This window comes from Protobothrops mucrosquamatus, unplaced genomic scaffold (assembly GCF_001527695.2).
Source record: "Protobothrops mucrosquamatus isolate PMUCROS unplaced genomic scaffold, P.Mucros_1.0 scaffold251, whole genome shotgun sequence".
Lineage (NCBI taxonomy): Eukaryota > Metazoa > Chordata > Lepidosauria > Squamata > Viperidae > Protobothrops > Protobothrops mucrosquamatus.
The window spans coordinates 297,112-318,212 of record NW_015386599.1 but is presented as its reverse complement, the minus strand read 5'-3'; the positions used below and the strand labels follow the sequence as shown (position 1 = coordinate 318,212).

General features: G+C 38.0%; 1 protein-coding gene across 1 annotated transcript in view; it reads left to right on the top strand.

Annotated features, from left to right (window-relative positions):
- LOC107286151 (solute carrier family 23 member 1-like) overlaps nt 1-18,885 on the top strand; it is a 34,481-nt gene extending 15,596 nt beyond the window's left edge. Inside the window, exons 5-13 of the mRNA XM_015814450.1 lie at nt 7,949-8,108; nt 8,773-8,954; nt 9,770-9,890; nt 11,513-11,669; nt 12,314-12,567; nt 13,517-13,681; nt 15,167-15,275; nt 16,314-16,409; nt 18,410-18,885. Of these exons, the coding sequence (XP_015669936.1) occupies nt 7,949-8,108; nt 8,773-8,954; nt 9,770-9,890; nt 11,513-11,669; nt 12,314-12,567; nt 13,517-13,681; nt 15,167-15,275; nt 16,314-16,409; nt 18,410-18,657 (1,492 nt within the window). The 3' untranslated portion in view covers nt 18,658-18,885. The remainder of the gene's footprint in view (nt 1-7,948; nt 8,109-8,772; nt 8,955-9,769; nt 9,891-11,512; nt 11,670-12,313; nt 12,568-13,516; nt 13,682-15,166; nt 15,276-16,313; nt 16,410-18,409) is intronic.
- The last annotated feature ends 2,216 nt before the right edge of the window (nt 18,886-21,101 follow it).

Sequence of the window (21,101 nt, the reverse complement as noted above, 5' to 3'; positions counted from 1 at the left end):
AATTCTAAACAAAATCAGTGCAGACAGCCTAGCTAAACTATGTATTTATAACAGATGAATAGACTCTTGGGGTTGAGCAGATGTTTCCAGTTCATTTAACTGATGGAATACTTTGAATTAAATAATCTGGACTTCTACTTGGATGCTATTAGGAAGACCTTCCTAAATCTTGCTGTGCCAAAAGAAGCAAAAAGTTCTATGTCAGTGTCTTGACTCTAGCCAACAAATGAGAAAATTATATAGCTGTATTGAAATAAAGGGTTAGTGATAGAACTTTAATTTGGATATACAGTATGTAGAAAACTGGGATTAGATTCAAAGGCCTAAATGGCTACAGGTAATCCTTGATTTATGACAATAATGAAACCCAGAATTGCTATTGTACGTCATAATGGTCATGAGTCGAGGCATCCATGTCACTGTCCTGATTTTACGACCTTTTTGCAGCAGTCATTAAGTGATCTTTAAGTAAACTCATTGTCCACAATGGCAGTTTTTTGCTGGAAACTGAATATAAACACTAATTTCCAGCAAAGAAAATGTCTTAAATTGTGATCACATGACAATGGGACGTGGCAAATGGCCATAAATATGAGCATCCAAAATGCAATCATGTGACTATAGAGAGGGTCTGCCATTGGAACTTGAATCTGGATCATGTGTGGGGGGGTCTGTAGTGTGTGTGGGGGTCTGTAGTAACTTCAGATGGTTACTAAGTGACCAGTCATGTCAAAACTTTCCAATTCTATAGATTCTTTGAAATATCAATTTCATATCAAGCATCTGCAGCAAAAATATTAATGTAATCTCAGTGAACTGAGTCATAAATGCTCCTGATATAAAATGCTTTGAAGGATTCTATATTAAAAAACCAGAATAGTTGGCAGTCCTGGGAGAAAAAAGCATGCACGTAGAGGAAGAATGTGCAGCTCTGTCAAGGAAAGGCAAATTCAAATGAAATATTAGGAGTCTGACAAGTAGTATTAGAGCAGATCGGTTAACCAAACTGAAGCAGTTTCAGAGTTCACTTCTGACAACTTTTTGAGAGTATTATGAGACTTTTTGAAAGGGGCATGTGCTGCTTTGTATGCATCTTTATTTTTTACAGAGTGAAGGAGAGGAAACAGAGCAGAGTAATTCTCCGAAACAGTGTTTTCTCTACCCAACAATGAAACTTTCAGAACTGGGCAACAAATGCCCTTTGTTTAGAATAAAGCAAGATTCTAATTTATTTAAGGCTGCTTTCCCTTCCTCACCCTCCCAGGAGGTTTTCAATTTCACAATAACCCCTTTGATTCTACTAAGAATTGCAAACCACATCCAAATCTGTTCTGCTAAGTGCTTATTTAACTGCAAAGAACATACTTTACAAGAGGCTTGGCCTCTGCTATCGAATGAGGAATAAAGTTGGTGAACCCACCCAACAATTAAGAGAGAGTTCCAATTTATATACTATTAAAACTCTTTTTGTGTTATCTGTTTGTCTGTTTATATCCTCAAGTTACAGCAAATGGTGCATTATACTGCAACAATTTTGAATCAAGGTACCTTACAGTATACACTTCTTAAATGATCCTAGGACTGTCCAGCATTGGAGTAAAAAAAGTGGTTTGTGCAAGCTATACTGGTCTTTAATTTCTTTCTGGGTGCAATCCAAGGTGCTAGCCATCGCCTTTAAAGCTGCATATGGTACAAGAACAGTTTACCTGTGTGGCTGCCCCTCCCTAAAGAATCCACTCAACCTCCAGGTCAGATAGGATAGGCATATTCCTAGTCCCTTCCCCTAAATATTGTCACTTGATGGGAATTAGAAAGCATGTTTTCCTAGTAGCCCTTGACCTACGGAACACCCTCCCCCTTCCAGTTTGGCAGGCCTCTACCTGCCTAACTTTCCATAACTTTGAAGATCTTTTCCCCCAGGTGCTGGGATAAGAGATACTGACTTGGTGCCAGGTTTTTGTTGTTTTTAATCTTTTAATGTGTTTAGTTTTATAGTTCTAATATAATTTTACGTTGTTTTTAGTTTTGATTGGGAGCTACTCAGAGTTGGTTATAAAATGGGCAGCTACCAAATGTTTTAAATAAATAAATACATTTTGAAAACTTTATCAATATAAGCATCTCATATTTGGTTTCTCAATCATTCAAGTCATAAAAAGAAAACAAACTTCCTGATGGCAAAATAATAAAAGGGGATGGATATTTTTAATGTGTGCCAGTGTGCTCACAATAAAAAATGACAATAAAGGTTATCTTACCGTATATCCTCAGAGAGTGCTGAGATGAACTTTGACAAAGTGGTAAATGGGATTTCAAACATATCCCCTCATATTTTGCTTTAGAATGTATCTTGATATAGATTTGCACATGCCTAGTGGCGCAATGGTTAGAATGCAGTATTGCAGGCTAATTCAGCTCACCTCCAGGAGTTCGATCCTCACCAGCTCAAGGTTGACTCAGCCTTCCATCCTTCCGAGGTTGGTTAAATGAGGACCCAGGTTGCTGGGGGCAATATGCTGGCTTTTGTAAATTGCTTAGAGAATTCTGTAAAGCACTATGAAGTGGCGTATAAGTCTAAGTGCTACTGCTATTGCCATTTCCTTCAGGCTCCATCTCAAAGAAATTAACCCTTCAGGGTCTATGCATTTGAGCAAAAATACAAGAGAGAAAATATTGAGACCCAATTTCTGAAGCTGGGCTTATGAGATCAGTTGGGATTCTTGCTAATGTACTAGCCTCCCTGCTGCATGGCAACCTCTCTTCTGGGCTCCTGGAGACTGTCTCAGGGCTGGCAGTGGAGTTCCCCACCTTAATGGTTCTGAAGGACTTCCACTTACCATCCCTTTGGCCTCAGAAGCAGCCCAGCACTGTAATGTCCATGGGCCTATCACAGATCATCATGGTCTGACTCGGAACAGTGGTCACACACCAGATATGAAAGTTATTCTTCTGCTGCACTTAAAGCACAGTGCCAAAGCCTTGAAGTGAAGTAAAATGAGAGATTTTGTCTCTAGGCATAATTATTGCTGTTGTAAATACAGGTTTTTTTACTTGGTGATGTTTGCACTTTTAAATGCATTTTCTTTCATGTGTTGGTCAAACAAGTAGAAAGCTTGGAAGTGGGAATCAAGTATGCAAAAAGCAATCCTGTTGGATGAGCTAATATTTCTTTCAAAGTTCCGTTGTAAAGTATAAGTCCCTTCATCTTGGTTGGTAATCAGTAAAATACTTATTGGAATTCTTTTTAATATCAGTGAAAGTCCAAGCTGTGGCTTTTACTGCGAAATGCAGTTTCAGCTGTCTACAGCAGATTATGAAGCTGTGACATAAACTTATTAAAATTAAGGAATTCCATTGTGCTAAGACTATTTTGCTCTCAATCTCCTGAGAAAATAGCAACAATGTACTGTGAAGTGAAAGAGAGCAGATGAAAATGGTAATATTTTCAAGAATCCTACTTCCTCCACACCCAAGACACGTTAATGAATACCCCAGATATAATTTGATATGCCTAGTACTTACTTGGTTAGTTTTCAGTGGGTTGTGAGATTCTAATAAATGCCTAAGATAAAATGCATTTCTTAAAATAGAATGACTGAATCCTGGCTTATTAAATAAAAAAATGTTCAAAGTTTTATATTAGCCAACCCTTTAAATTCTCAAACTATGAAGGAGAAGTAATCAACATAGTTAAGAGAACTTATGTATTCAAGCATCACATTGCTGGAGAAGTAAAAAAAAATGAGTATAAGAATACAATGTGGGATAAAGGAGCATTTAGAAGAATCTGCTTGGGCATGCACTTTTTCTTAGTATATGGATCCTTGTATATAGGGTTTTTGGGGCCCTTGTATGCCTTTGCTGCAGTTTCTTTGCAACATCCCAAGTACTTGGCAGGTATCTATGGAACTGCATTACAGACTCCAGATCACTGTGTTTTGTAAACCCATACAGTATGGGACTGCTGGACATGTTCATGACAACATTCCAGTTTAATTACATAGCATCTACATATATCTCTATGAGAGATCCGTGGTCTCTTCTTGTCACTGTATGATAGCACAATGTGTCTCCAAGAGCATAAAGAACAGAAATTACTTGAATACACCTTCACTTTCCAATGTTGTCCTTATTTCTGCAGAACATTCTTTAAAAACTAAGACTTTTAGGAAGGAAGAAAAAAGGAGCAGTTTTTGTGAAGCTAATTTACAAGTTTGATTTCAGTTTGACTCAAATAAGTTACATAGTGTACTTAAATCCTGTTATTTAACCCAAGTCTTACAAGGCTCTATTTTTGCAATCTGCCCTAAGAAACAGATCTTGTCCTTCAGAGAAGAAAGGGGATGCTTAACTCGTCATCTGCCAGACTTTTTAAAGAAAAATCCTTAAAAGTTTCTTTATTTTCTTAGGCTTTTTATGTAAGTGCTTGTGTGATGTAAATGTTTAGCCTTAGTAACAACTATTTCAGAGAAAAATACTAACAGCAGAAGGCTGATCCATTAACTGTAATTGAGCCCAGAATTATGGATGAAAGTTGTGGCAGTCAATAAATGGATCACCATGTGACCACACCCAAGTTTACAAACTTTTGTACACTAGTCATTAAGCAAATCCCATGGTCATTAACCAAATCCATTAAATATAATGGGCACTTTTGCCGGAAACCAGAGGTACATGCTGGAAATCTGGCCACATGACTGCAGGACGGTGCAAATGACCATAAATGCAAGCCAATTGCTAAGCACCCAAAATGCAATATATGACTGCAGGTGTGTGTGTGTGAGAAATCATTGTAACTTCAAAATTGGATCATAAGTACTTTTTTGGGGGGTCTGTTGTTACTTCAAATGGTCACTAAATGACCCTCAATTTAGTGAGGATTAGTTGCAGGTAGATTTTCTCCATGACAACCACACTCAGTAAGTGGTCCTCAATGGAACTACATCTATATGGAAGGAATCATGCAGTGGGATACCTCAAGGTTCTATCTTAGGCCTAATACTTTTCAACATCTTCATAAATAATCTAGATGAGGGGATTGAAAAGGTGCCCATCCAACACTAAGCTGGGCAGGATTGCTAAATTTTGAAAGATAGAGTCTACATTCAGAAGGATATTGACAGACTTGAATATTGAGCCCTATCCAACAAAATGTAGTTCAATAGTGAGAAAAGTAAGGTCTTGCACATAGGCATGAAAAACCACATGCACAGGTACAGAATTGGGAATACCTGGCTTAACAATCCTCTCATCTAGTTTGTGAGAGAGATCTAGATGTCCAAGTGGATCACCACTTAAGTACGAGCCAGCAGTGTTGTAGCTGCCAAAAAAGGCAATGCAGTCCTAGGCTGCAGCAATAGGGGGAATAGCATCAAGATCATGAGAAGTGATAGTACCGGTATACTGCACTAATAAGCCCACACTTGGAACACTGCATCCAGTTCTGGTTACCATGATACAAAAAAAAATTAAAAAATTCCTGAGATCCATTTTTTTCAGGGAAGAGCAACAAAGATGATAAGGAGTCTGGAGGCTAAACTGTATGATAAATGGCTCAGGGGACTAGTTAAATTTAGCCATCTCTAAGAGAGAGCTTAAGGATGACAGGATAGCCATCTTCTAATACTTGAAGAATACTCCAAGTCACAGGGAAGAGAGGGTCGATTTATTCTCCAAAGTTTCTGAAGGCAGGACAAGAAACAATGGGTGAATCTCATCAGAGGGAGATTCATCCTGGAGCTAAGGAGACTTTTCCTGACAGTAAGAACAATTAGTCAACGGAACAGCTTGCCTCCTGGAGTTGTGAGTGCTCCCTTGCTGAAGGTTTTCAAGAAAAGATTGGACAACCATTTGTCCTAAATGGAATAAGGACTCCTGCCTTGGAACACCTCCAAAGTCCCTTCTAGCTCTATGATTCTATCATTCTTTTTTTTAAAGATTGCTTGAACATCTGGCATCTCCCTTTCCATGTAGAATTTGCATTGGATGATCCTAAGCATTATTTTCTAAAGCATTATTTTCTGTAATTAACAATAGTTCACACACTGTTAAGTGTTTGTTTTTTTGGTATTAGCGTATAAACTGATCTCTTCCGATCTGTTGGCCACTCTGTTTTTTTTATCAGATTTCTGGCATAGCTTAGTTTTATCTTTACTTACTACCTTTAACCTTTTACTGATTATTTTTCTGTTGCTCCCCATATTTGCATAGATATTTTGATACTTCCTATAGTATTCTGACTTTGGTAATGACCAAAGTTGCCCTAGCTATATATTTGTGCTAGAGGTTCTTTAAGTAGAAAATATCCTCTTGTCAAATATTGCTAATATTGAATATTCTTGCTTTGACAAAATATGCAGAACTGTCTGGCACTTTTAGAGTTAACTCAGATGAGAATGGAGAGAGAGAGAGCAATTCCCGTGGGCTTCAGAAGGAAGTGGACCTTTGCCCCCCAGGCTGGTTGACTCATGACAGCAAAAGAGGGAGGGAAAATGCTAGCAAAAATAATTGCTTTAGGGTGGAGACTTCAGATCTTGGCATCCATCCATGATGTGCTGACAATCTGTTATACTATTAATAAAGGCTTTTAGGATAAACAATGCCTGGAAGTTCTTTGAAGTGTTTCATTAGTCGGAACCTTGACACCTCTATCTTGGATGTTGACACCATTTAAGGATCCAGTGGTGCACCCCTCCACAAGAGGGCATTGCTGGAGCTGACATTCTGGACAATTTCCATCCAGTTTTCAACCTACCTTTTTGGGGCAAGGTTCTAGACAAGATGGTTGTGCTGCAGCTTAGGAGAAACCTGGAAAAAGTGGATTACCTAGACCCCTGCAGCTTAGGAGAAACCTGGAAAAAGTGGATTACCTAGACCCCTTTCAGTCAGGTTTCAGGCCTAGATATGGGATGGAGACAGCATTGATTTTAACCTTGGACGATTTCTAACAGGAGCAGGATGAGGTGGTATGTCCATTCTTGCTCTTCTTGACCTTTGATACCATTGTTGGTGGCCTTTGATACCATTGTTCACAATGTTCTTGTGAATCAGTTGGGAATGGGTGACAGGTGTTGTGCTAGCTCTCCTTCCTCCAGGGTCATCTTGGTTCCACTCATTGTTGATGACCTTCCCTCTTTGGTTCTGAATGGGGTGGCATTGCTTCAAACAGAATTGGTGCACAATCTGGGGTTTTTCTTGGGCTCAGAGTTCCTGCTCAAAAAGCAAGTTGCAGTCATAGCTAGAAGGGCTTTTGCAGAGCTTCCTGTTGTGCTTCAGTTGTACCCAGTCCTACACTGAGGGTCCCTCTCACATCACTTATGCACTCGTGGCCACTCATTTGAACTACTGAGACATGTTCTACAAGGGGCTACCCTTAAAGAGCATTTGGAAACTTCAGTGGATATGGAATGCAATGGTGAGCCATAAATGGGTGCCCCTCGGAAGTTTAGGAAATGGAGGGGTGTATAAAGTTGAAGTAACAAACTAATAAACTATAAACTGATAAAGGGAGAGAGACAGTATTTGTCACATAACACCAATAATGTGAGATTGCATTGGCAACTTATCTGTTTCCAAGTGCATTTCAAGATCCTGATTTTTAATGTATAAATCCTTACATGCCTTGGAGCCTGGTATCTTCATATTTCTCTTTTTTTATCTAAATTGATTATAACCCCACTGCATGCAGAGTGTGATTGAACTCCTATTGAGTTTTTTGATGGAAGGGGGAACAGAATAGTTCTCAGAACAGTTTGCTGTCAGAAATTAGGGTAACCTATTTCCTTATGATTTTCCAGAAGACTGTCAAAACCTGGTTGTTCTAGCAAGCCTTTAGAAAATAGACTCATACTAAATTGTGTGAGTAAACTGCAGTGCCATCTAGTGTATATAAAAGTAGATGGTGTATTTTGTATGTATTGCTCCATTTCCATCTCCCTCCTCATTACAGGCTACCTATTCTACAAGGAGGAACCTTTGCATTTTTAACTCCTTCACTGGCCATGCTCAGTTTGCCCTCCTGGAAGTGCCCTGCTTGGACCAATAATGCCAGCATGGTGGATCCCACTTCCCCAAACTTCATTGAGTTATGGCAGGTTCGAATGAGAGAGGTAATCCACTGATAATGTTTGTATAAAATTATTATTTTGTGGAAATGCTTTGGTTTTGTGGTGCACCTAACAAATCTGTGTAACTTCTCTTTCTTCAAAAGACACGGCAGTAGGAGAGTAATGTCACTTTGCCTTTCGAATAGTTTTTGATCAACTACAGGGAGAGACGATTTTACTTTCTTTCAAGATGAGTTAACTGCTACAATTTCCTAAATACTGTTGAGAATGGTAGCTTAATGTCCTCCAGAACAGTAGCCTGTCAGATAAAAGTTACATGATGGTTGCTCTTCTCTTATATTTAAGAAGACCTTTTATGGTACCCCAGAAATACATTTGAATCATGAACAAAGAATACCAAACTCGTTGCGTCCACTTTGTGCTTCCTATCTTTAATTTCTCCCAAATCAGAAACATTATCAAAAAAATATTTTCTTTCTAGTATTTGTTAACCATTCAGAAGACAAATTAATAAAAGCAGTTAATTAGTTTTTCTACTAAATATAAAGTACATGGCAATTTTGTTAGGATTACTAAGATGACATCCAATTCCATTAACCCTCTCCTGATCAACTATCAACCACTGCCAATTATACATCACCACTTGCAACTTAAATGCAAGGATTTCCATTAGAATAAAATGCATTTACAGCCTTTGTTGTTTCAGTTGCAGGGAGCGATTATGGTAGCTTCTTGCTTCCAAATTTTTGTTGGCTTTTCGGGTCTCATTGGATTCCTGATGCGGTTCATTGGCCCTCTGACTATTGCTCCAACCATAACCTTGGTGGCGCTGCCTCTCTTCAGCTCAGCAGGGAAAGATGCTGGAGAACACTGGGGGATAGCGGCCCTGTAAGTTTTCTGTTCCTTCAGTGACCAAAATGATGTAAACTGGGAATATAATGCTTTTTATTTTTCTTGTATGGATTAATTAAAAAAGAAACTTCTTAGCTCCTATATATTTACACATGCAATGTGTTAAATAAATGTGAGGTAGAATGTAGTCCAGAATCACAAGGAAGTAGGGGCTCTTTCCCAGGAAGCAAGGAGACAATAACTTGGAATCTTTGATATATAGGAAAAGGGTGAAGGTGACACTCCCGCCCCCGGGCAGTTCACAGGGTATATAGAATACTTGATTTGGCCAAGTGTGATTAGACACACAAGGAATTGGTCTCCAGTGCAGATAGTTATTGCAGATAAATGCTTTAGTCTGCAAGATCAATGTCAGTCCCAAGGAACCAAGACTGACAGGAGGAGTTGCTTCAGAGTGGTTTCTTTTTTGTTGCTCTCCTATAAACAGGAATCTTGCCGGTCTAAAGCACTTATGTGCAATAACTATTAGATATACCCTGTGAACTGCTGGGGATGGGAGGATGCTTTTGCCCTTTTCCTGCATACCAACAACTCCAAGCTATGTTGTCTCTTTGATCCCTGGGAAAGAACCCTCCCTCCTGGGATTCTGGACTACATTCCAACATATTGTGCGTATTATGAGAAACATGAATTAAATAAAAAATGTCCATTGTATAGTACTCTGTTTTTTAACTATTTGATGCATTAATATTTGCAAACATCAGTATTGGAATTAGTAACTGTAAACTGTTACATTAATTTCTGAATCAGAATGTCATAAATGGAAACTTTTTTCTTTTTTATCACTTTAGAACTATTTTCTTCATAGTTTTATTCTCTCAGTACCTGAAAAATGTGCCAGTTCCACTACCATCTTACCAAAAAAGCAAAAAATGCCATTTCTCCAAGATCTACCTCTTCCAGATCTTTCCAGTGAGTAAACTCTAATGATATTTGAATAATCAAATACATACACACAAAAAGCAGAATTATTTAAAAGAAACCTCCAGAAAGTATCACTACTTTCTGCTGGAAACAATATAATGAGCTAGATAAGTTTCTGGTTCACAAATTCAGTCACCTAAGGTCACATCAGTAATTGAGGTGGAGTACTACATAGGTGGGGAGGTGTGGGGGAAGGGTAAGAGAGAGAGAGAGAGAGAGAATGAAATGCTTCATGCTGTACTCACTTGCCAGGTCTTAGGTGAGTGAATGATTTTATTTTGTTTGCACGGAGCTATGGTTTGCTCTGGCTCTTAGCATTTGAAGTGTAGGAACTACAAATTTTAAGTCAGACCTTCTCAGATGTTTCTCCCATTTTTAGTAACTGAAGTGTTCCAGTGGTTTTGTTGCATATTAGTAGCAAGACTTGCTCTTCCATTAGATAGAATAAGACACAGCTAGGAGGAATGGCAGCAAGAATATGTTTGTAGGGCACAAACAGCTCTGTTTTCAGTCTGTGCTGAATCGTATAAACTAGGCTGGTGTACTCAGCTGTAGTGGAACACTCTCTCCTCTCAAAACTGCTTTCATCTTTTGGTCCTGTTGGCTACTGAATATGTATTTGATATTTGGAGGGTAGCAGATCCTGGGCACTTTTACGACTACGGGTAGGCTGAACAACTGGGCTGAAGTAGTTAAGTTTTAATGTAATAAACTGCTTGGAGTCACCTGTTTGTGTGTTGGGTGGCTATAATAAATGTGTTAAATAAATAAATAATGTTCTGGTTAATTTGAAATGAGACTATATGAGAGACAGACAAATCAGATAATTTAAAAATCAATAACTCAATTCTGGAGGTTCTCTATATTTGTCATTTTTTTATTGCAACATATATTTAGAATAGAACCTTATGGGCATTGTGGGCGAGCATGCATGTGCACGCACATCCCCACTTGTGTGAGCAGCGGGCGAGCATGTGTGCGCCTGCTTCATTTGTGCGTGCATGAGTGATCACCGCTCTTGCAAATGGAGATGTGCGCGCATGCCTGCCTGCCACTCGTGCAGACCCATTCCCTCCCCATCCCCCGGTCGGACCACAAAGACAGAAAGGTTGAGGAACTCTGCTATATTGGATCTGAAGTACAAGAACATATAATTACGTATAGTACAGAATATAAACATAAAGCCAGAGTGCCAGAATAAGTATAAAGTTAGGCTGCTGACACAAACTCACTAATCTGCTGATAAATACATTATATCAAATCTGGGTTTGTGCAGTGTGTGAGCCCAACCAATATTATACTCAGCCAGTGTGTCGTAATGGTGAAAGTGCTGGCCTAGAAACCAGGAAACTCTGGGTTCAAGGTGTCCTTTAGGCGTGAAAGCTGACTGGGGGATTGCGGGCCAATCATTCTATTTCGGTTCAACCCACCTCTACTTTGTTGTGGAGAAAATAGGAGGCAGGATATAAGTTTACTGCCTTGAATTGACTAAACTAAAAAAAGGGCAAGATAAAATTATTATGATTATCCGTCCTGAAGGATGATCTCACCATTACATGGCTATTATGTTTTGTACTAACAAAGTTTTCTTGTCATCTGTAACTACCTAGGTGCTGTTTGCTCTCACAATTACGTGGCTATTATGTTTTGTACTGACCATCACCAACGTTCTCCCTTCAGATGCAAGGACTTATGGTTATTTAGCGCGGACAGACAGCAAAGGCGATGTCATAAGCAAGGCACCCTGGTTTCGATTTCCTTATCCAGGTATTCTTATGCTGATGCTTTTTCCTGTTTGGCATAGCAAAAAATGGAAGAAATCCTCATTTTCTCCTATACAAAAATGTGTTTATGTTTATGTGGCCCATTAGATCTGGAAATCTTCAGTTTCTTCTATACAAAAATGTGTTTATGATGTGGCCCATTCGATCTGGAGCATCCCATTTTATCCAATTTCTTCATCACTTATGTCCAAGCTCTTTGGCCTTTTTAAATGTCTGAATTCCTTGAGAATAATTTTAAATCAGTACTACTCAAGTAAGCATTGCAAATAATGAAAAATCCCAGTGCAGAAACAGAGACTCCCCCACTTTTCTTATATCTTTCCGCTTCCCATTTGGATCTGCCTTTGCTTTGAGCTTTTAGAAATATGATTGTGATGGTGTACAGAGTTTTCTAAAAAAAAAAAGTATTTAGATAAACTGTTGGAACAATCTCCTATTTTTTTTATCTAAATGCAACAACATACATGAGACTAGACTACAGTACTGATGTGAGATTTTACAAAATATTTACAAGAATTTGTTAACAGTACATGCTTTTAGCTGTCCTGAATTTGGCAAATCAAAAATTGCAGGTAAATTTACCAGTTTCAGATCTTCAATTTTAGCATGCTTGTTTCTTCTATCTAGGCCAGTGGGGAGTGCCCACAATTAGTTTGGCTGGTGTATTTGGCATCATAGCTGGAGTGATCTCCTCCATGGTGGAGTCAGTAGGAGATTACTATGCCTGTGCTCGTCTGTCTGGTGCTCCACCCCCTCCGAAGCACGCAATCAATCGTGGAATTGGAATAGAAGGGATTGGCTGCCTTCTGGCTGGAGCCTGGGGAACAGGAAATGGTACCACTTCTTACAGTGAAAATGTTGGCGCTTTGGGGATCACTCGGGTAAGTCTGATTTTGAATAATCAAAACCAAAAGTGGCCATGTGTGACTAGGAATAATGGAAGAAAAGCCTGTGCATCTTCTGCTTTGCAGATAACTTGGGAGCATTTGGGGGATGCATATGCTTTGGTTATAAGGCATTGACACTTTTGTATCTGGTCTGAGATCATGATTTAAATTCCCTACTATTCCTTTGGGTTTGCATGTTGCAAAGAAGGTCACTGCGAGGGAATCCTGAGTTTTATAAGCTCAGAAACCAACTATGCTGCTTTGGCATAGTTTTAACTAAAATATATTTATCATATTTAAGTTGCCATCTATTTCACAAGAGCATATTCTGGCTGGCATAGAACAGTTGTGGATGAAAGTGGGTGATTCTTCAGACTTCTAAAAATAGCAGCTGATTGCTCAGGGAGGTGGTGTAAAAGGAATGTGCCCTTCTATTCTCTTATATTCAAAAAATGCCAGAGAGTTTGATAAGCTTCCTGATTTTAAAAACAATAACAAACAGTAGGTGAATGGATTTAGACATTCTCTGAGGAAGTTGGAGCTTTCAATTGATATTAGCACGCAGAGGATTTACTTTCCTTTTTTTAAAATAATTTCCAATAACATTTTATTATTCCTAGTTATATCTTTACATATTTAATGATAACTCTATCATAATATGACCCATTGTATTATATTTTAGAGGTATATTATATATATATAACAAAAATGCATTATTTAGTATATTTTACAATAATTATTCAAAATGACTGTAAGGGGACAACTTTGGCTTGATAATTGTTAGATGGAAGTCCTCTGGCATACTATCGAATAAAGGATATTTGACTCAGCTAAAGAATCTTGAAATTTTCCTTCTAACCCTATCATAGTTGACAATTGGGAGGTGTAGATCAACTTTCTCCTCTTTTTGTGGCTTGTAATTGCTTTCTCTCCCTCTCCACAGGTAGGTAGTAGAATGGTCATTGTAGCTGGTGGCTTTGTTCTGCTTTTGACTGGCATGTTCGGCAAGATTGGGGCTGTGTTTGCCAGCATTCCAACACCCATCATTGGAGGAATGTTTCTTGTGATGTTTGGCATCATCACGGCTGTGGGGGTTTCTAATTTACAGGTAAGTGGATTTTTTTCTAGGATAATTTTGCATGGATAAGACAGAGCCACGTGCAAATTTCTTGTAGCATGATTTACAAATTGAGATGTGCTGAATATCATTTGGAATTTCCACGTGCCAAATTACATGGATCGTCACAATCAATATTCAATTTGTTAATATGTTTGATTCTTTTTGTTATGTTTTTGTGTGCTTTTATAACACCCTGCTAATTCTAGTTTTATTGACTTGTGAGAATCTTGTATTGAGAATCTATCCACATATAAGAATTTAGTCCAATTTAATATTTTTTATTTGTTGAATTTAGATACCACCCATCTCACTCACAGAATGAATCAGGGCAGTATACAATTAGCAAACATAAAGACCTAAAACCATATAAAAATAATATATATCAATAAAAGAGGCAGATAAAACAAGTTAAAAGTTAAAAGGTGGGACAGGACCATCAAAACCTTAAGACCCTCAGGGTTGCATGCTACTCAGTGAGCCCAAAGTGAATTGGCAGCCAGGTCTTCAGACCTCTTCAAGAGGCAGGGAGAGGGGCTGCTTCATCTCTGGAGGAAGGGTATTCCAGAGGGCAGGAACAATGGCAGAGAACGCCCTCTTCTTGGACCCTGCCAGTCAAAATTCTTTAACTGATGGGTCTGAAACATTCCTTTCCCACCTGACCAGGTGGGAAGGGCTGAGTTGGTGGGAATGAAATGGTTCCTTAGGTAACAGCCTATGCCATATATAAGACTTTAAAAATAATAACCAACACTTTAAACTGACCCGGAAGCAAACCTTGAATTGAATTAGCCCAAGAACAAATATTTACTGTACTATACACACAATCTGATTCATTTACATGTATTGACATCCATTTTGCCTTCGGTATTTTGTTCCCTCAGTTGTCTTAAAGAGCGTCATTAGAATCAGTTCTTCTCCATAGCTACCATCCTTCTTGCCTGAAGGTCTTTTCTCCCCCCCAACCCCGCCCCACTAACCCTTCGCTTTTCCTATCCTATTGTTGGGACTATTATCAACTATCTCTTTTCTTCAGTCTTTCCTATGAAGACTTTATCTACCAAATTCTCATGTCCTGTCATAACCCAATTTATTATATTTTAAATATATGCTTTATTATATCAATAGAAGAGAATATTTTCAATACATGTTTCATTTACAATATATGTTTTACTAAGCTTATGCTGCTTCTCTACTTATGTCTCTCTGGCTCTTGTTTCTCCAGTGTTGAATATAAAAATCTATGTTTTTGGGCTCAGAAACTTGTCCTTTGTGCTCTGAGTATATAAAGTTAAGCAAAAGTGTCCTTGAATTGAATTAGACTCCCATGAAACAGCATTCATGCATTTTTTTCTTGGCAGCATTGTGGAACTGCTATGCCACTACATTAGTATGATATAATAATGCTGATCTGTTTACATGTAAAATCATTGGCATAAGTTAATATATTTTGTTTCAATTATACCTCTTTGTCAGTACACAGACATGAATTCTTCAAGAAACATATTCATCTTTGGATTTTCTATATTTGCTGGCTTAACCATTCCACACTGGGTGGAGAATAATACAGGAAAACTAAAAACAGGTACATGAGAGCAATAATTAGAAGTATAACAAAAATGGGAGGTATTGCCATATATTAGACTTCTATAGGTTTCATACTCTATCATGCTTCTCTATTTATTCAAAAAGGTATTTTGGATATGCAAAAATATTGTTATATGTGGCTTATATAGTGAGCAAAATATGACTGCAAATGCTATGATTTAGTTCAGAACCGAGGAGGCTATTACTAATCTGTAAATCGCAGCTAGGCAGTCAAATATGAAGAATATTAAGCGATACTATCAGCATCTAAGTAGTTTAAGGTTTTTCATCTCTGATTTATTCGCCCTCTTGACTCTACAAATACAGTAGAACGATATTACCTAACTTTCTTTGGGAAATATATACATCCAAATCTATATTTGAGCTGCCAGTGGAAATCAAATCTGAGATTTGACTCCAGTGAATTCAAGTTGCAAAACTAGTTTCAATTGAACCTTCATGACAACATTTTCGGCAATTTACTGTGTACTATAATTAGATTATTGCACATATCTTGTACAATACAGCATTCTAAAGCATTGCTCAGACTTGGATGATTTCCTGTCACTTAAATCTAGTAGATCATTAACATAAAAAGGATTATTGAAGGTCTGAAGCCAGCAACTTCAACTGGATGAAGCATAGCAATCATATTACCAGTTGCTGGATGAGAGCTAATTAAGGAATTGGAGTATTGAAAACTGAGTCCTTCACAAAATGTTCCATTCCTGATGCTAAAGTCAATGATCCATTGATGTCAAATTGCAAGACTGAATCCCATACTCTTATATTCCTTGTTCGTTTATCACAGGGGTACATGAATAATTTGGGAAGTACTTATGCCAGGGTTTCTGTGTAAAAGACTGAAACAAAACAAACATTCCACATGGACTATAAATGTTTTCAGTGCAAAGCAAATGCCATGGCCTGATTATTAAAAGAAAAGAGAACATTTCAAATGACTTGCCTTTCTTCCCTTGGGAAAGGATTGGGAGGTTGTGATTTGTTCTGATAACTCACTGGGTTCTCTTTCTAGGAACTGTACAGCTAGACCAAGTGATCCAGGTGCTGCTAACTACTGGCATGTTTGTTGGTGGATTCCTGGGCTTTTTTTTTGATAACACTATTCCGGGTAACTATTGATCATGGTTCATCTTCCTTGAATTTATGATAGTATTTATGGTTCTAGTGCAACAGTATGAGTAAAGGCTACACTTGTATTTTGAGAATTTGTCTAGGGCAGGGGTAGGCAACCTTGGCTCTTTTATGACTCGTGGACTTCAACTCCCAGAATTCCTGAGCCAGCCATGCTGAGGGGAAAGGGAGAGGTTTCCAAGCTGAGCCATGCTGGCTCAGGAATTCTGGGAGTTGAAGTCCACGAGTCATAAAAGAGCCGAGGTTACCTACCTCTGGTCTAGGGGTACAAACCTTTTTACTCCAGGACCAGCTAGTGGTCCTTGAGAGCCCTCAGTGATACTCTAAGGACTCTTGTAAAAGTTGCCAACAGATTATGACGTTTAGATGGCTGTGGGAGAGTAATAAAAAGTAAGCAATGATTACCCTACCAAATTTTAATTTAGTTATTTTACATTATTTTAAAAGATTTATATGGCCACTCATTTTAAAATACAGTGCAGCTTAATTAAAATTTTATTTAATAGTAAGTAAAATCAGAGAGGAATTATGCTGAATTTAATTTTTGTTTTGTTTTAAATGCTTAGTTTTGGAACCGGCCAGGCCCCATTATTAGGGACTCAGTACAACATTTTCCACAAGCAGTTCAGTACTACATGACATAAAAATAAAAAAAAACATTTATACGTTTCTAATTGCTGTCCCTGAAGATAAGGTTGAGATGCTACCTAGTCATGTCAGAGCATGTTATTCTGTTGATGGTTCTGGAGCTGATGGGGCAAAATAAATGATGTAAATACATTCATGCATACATCCTGACCACAGAGTTAGCGCCTGTAGGAATATTAATGCTAATTCCTTAGGAAAGACTTGTGTGATTCAGCCTTGCCCACTTAGTGAAACCACTTATTTTATTAATAAATGTATTTATTAAATTTATATACCACCTGTCTCATTAATAAAATGACTCTGGGCAGCATACAACAGAATAAAAACAAGAATATAAAAATATAAAAACATTAAAAGCACTACAGACATTAAAATTAACAGGGCTTGGATAAAACAAATACTGAATATTAAAATAATAAACTATTTAATTAAGTATAGTGATTATAGCTTAGTTACATAGGAGTTACTCACAAAACAGCAATACCCACATATCTAGAGTAAGACGCAAACAGCCCTCAGTGATGCACTGTAATAAGCGTCCTTGGTGTTGTCACCTGAGAAATGCCAGAGTGTTGTACTGTTACGTGGGATCACGGATATTTCTATTTAGAACTGGTCTTGTGGATTTCTGCATATATTTCATATTACATATTTTGGAAAGAAAGAATACGAGAAACATATTTCTCTCACTTACAATTTTGTTATCAGTGATCAAGCACATTATGGGAAATATTTATTGTAATCTTCTCATTCTGAAGCCATTTGTCCGAAATGGTATAGGATTTCCTGCCTGAGCAGGGGGTTGGACTAGATGACCTCCAAGGTCCCTTCCAACTTTACTATTATTATTATTATTATTATTGACAGATAGGCTTGCACATGGCTTGCAACTGTTAGATGTTGTACGCTCCCCCCTCTCCCATACTGGAAGCCTAATCAGATGGTTTTGCGTAGAAGCTCCCTTCCCAACTATGATAGCATGTGGCCATTTAGTTGAAGAAGTGCCAGATAATCTATCATGTTGGAGAAAAGTGGTGCAAATTCTTTCTTTCCTCAAAGCAATACTATGAGTATCCTAAATTAGCTGAATAGTGGAGAGCAGAAACTTTGTACTAAGGAGAAAGAGTAAAGGAAAATTCCTTCTCCCACAAAGTTGGGATAGATAGGTGGTCAAATTTTCTGTCGACTTCCCCTGACCTTTTGTGTGGGCTTTTCCAAAATCACACGTTCTGATACTAGTACTGGTATTTACCTGGAACAGCAAATTGCTTTCTAACCATAACTTAGGTGCGAGGCCTTGCTACTCACCATCTTGCTTTCGCTTTACAGGAAGCCCAGAAGAACGAGGGCTCCTCGCTTGGAGAAAAGATTATAATGAAGAGTCTGATGGTGCTGTGAATAACCTGCACATCTATGATCTTCCATTTGGAATAGGTTCCAAGTTCTGTGTTGCTAACTGGTTTAAATATCTTCCAGTGTGCCCTAAGCAGCTGGCTACTCAAGATGCAAAGGAAGAGAAGAGGAATAAAACTGATTTTGAAAGGAACTCTGATATTGATATTAACACAAAAGTTTAAATCTGCAGCAAAACAGTTTCTTAAGCCTCTGAAAAATCATCTTCCTTTTTGTGGGTTTCTTGGCCCTTGAGCTGTGTGCAGCTCAAGACTAATGTACAGAAAGCAGCTCCATGATTCCCTCCCTCATGCCGACTGACACCATCCTGAGTGTTTATTTATAGTATCATTTCAGGAAATCATCTATTTAGGGAGTGGGAAGTACAGGTGTAGGTCATGGGAAATAATTTTCTTTTCTATGATGGAAAACTGTTGCCCAGAAAATCTTAAGCGTAATTCTTGAGATGAATAAACTAATCCCAAAGCGTTAGGCTACGGTTTCAGTAAATACAGCCTCAAGCTTTATCTCAGCTGAACTGATTGGATGCAGTTGATCAAACCCTAAATTTGCATGCTTTGGGCTTTTGGTGTCCCCCTATATTTTAATCATTAGGTTAAATTGATAAAATCTCTGGAGGATAGTAAACTCTGGTTTCTAGCAAAAAATGTAAATCGTCACATGACCACAGGATGCTATAAACGGCTGGTTGCCAGACACCCAAAATGCAACCATGTGATTGTGTGTGTGGGGTGGCCATCAGAATTTTGAATCTGGGTCCTATGTACTTTTTTTGGGGGGGGGGGAGATTCCTTTAACTTCAAACATTTGCTAAGTGACCAGTATAAGTTGAGGACTATCTGTACATTATCCAGATAAATATATGTTCATATAATGTTGTCCTTATTTTTAAACTGTACCCAAAGAAAAATATCAGCAATCTGACATGCATGAGGAAATGTTTTTTGATTATTCTCTTGGGTGTAGGCCATTTTGGTTTACTAAGAAGCCCTACTTCATGCTGACAGTTATTTCCTATGTTCTGATTTCGAGAGGAATTGCATTGATGACTTGTTCATGATTGTTTGCATCATAACACACTTAAGGTTTGCACTGCAAAGCAATATTTTCTAAAATTCTGAAAAAAGGGATTTGGATCTGATTAACCATAGGGCATTATGGAAGGGCCAAATCAGGTCCTTTCTGCCCATTTCAGTTTCCTATTATGTTATGGTTAAGCATGTCTAATCCCACATGGTCAAATAAACTATTTTATTTCTATGTTGTATCTCCTTTTTTTCATATCATCTGTATGTCCATTGTTCAGTCTTCTTCATTTCAGATTTAATACCGGTTTTTCACTTTGAGTATTGTTACTTTGAAGTAAACAAAGCATACTCTACTTCCCAGCCTACCAATTGCATCCTTCTTTCTCTATATGGCTATTAGGAAATATGAATGGAAACGTTCAAACACCGCTTCTCATCATAGCTCTCACATATGTATCTGAATAGTTTACATGGATACTTAAGATAAATCAAGGTAGCTAGACACATGCACAACAGTTGTTGTGTCCCTTTCATGATTATTAATATGGAATGAAGCCTAAAACCCCATTAGCTCACTTTCATAGCATCCAATGAGTCTTTTGAATCCAGAGCTTAGAGCTGCATGGCGTTATTGCAAAAGAAAATATGAGCAATTATAAATCTATAAGAAGCTCTTCTGTTTGCCATGGTGGTTTCAGCAAAGTCCTGCTTGCTGCTGAGGAACAACTGGAGCATATGCTGTAGTAGGCTTCTTTACAAATAAGAAAGCAAAGATTCTGACAAATTCTGGCTTAAGGATCCTCCCCATTCCAAGGAGCAAATTGGCATGGAGCTGTTGCTGATCATGTGAAGAAACGAGACTAGGAAAAGCTTTCTCCATTCACAGAAAGAAAACAAAGTAGTAGAATATTCTCTTTTCCAGTGATTCCTTCTCTGACACGCATGCATCATGTAAATGGAGATGATATATACGTGCCCAGACATTTTCTTTACAATTAGTTATGCAGAAGCAATTAGATATCTAACAAATACCAGAATACTTCTTAGTAGACAAAACCCTTCACTGGATTAAACTCGTCTTAATCTGCGTACTCTACCATACTACTTTTAATTTTATGCCATACTACTTTTAATGTTATGCTTAATGAGTCATTCAAATGGATATTATAAGGTGAATTTTATAACTAATATGAAAAAAATTAAAAGTCTCTTGGATTTTTTTTAAAAATGATGAAATACTGCTTTAGCCTTTGTCATGACCAAAGTTAGATTTAGACCAGTCTAAGTAAGCTGATGTTTGTTTGAGCAGGGGTAGGAATTTGATAAACAAACGCACATTGTTTAGGGAAACAATGGACATCTTAATTTGAGCAATAGTGCATGCATTTGAAAAAGGACTGCAAACATGTTCTTCATTCTTGTGCTGGGCCCAGATCTAATCTAATCCAGAATGTGCTTAAAATAAATGCCACTGTCTGTACTTGTGTCCTGCCTTGTAACGATCATCACTAACTTAAGTTTGGCAAGAATACTGTAACTAAAGGCAAAAGGGCTTCCTGATCTGCTGGCTGGCAAGCTAT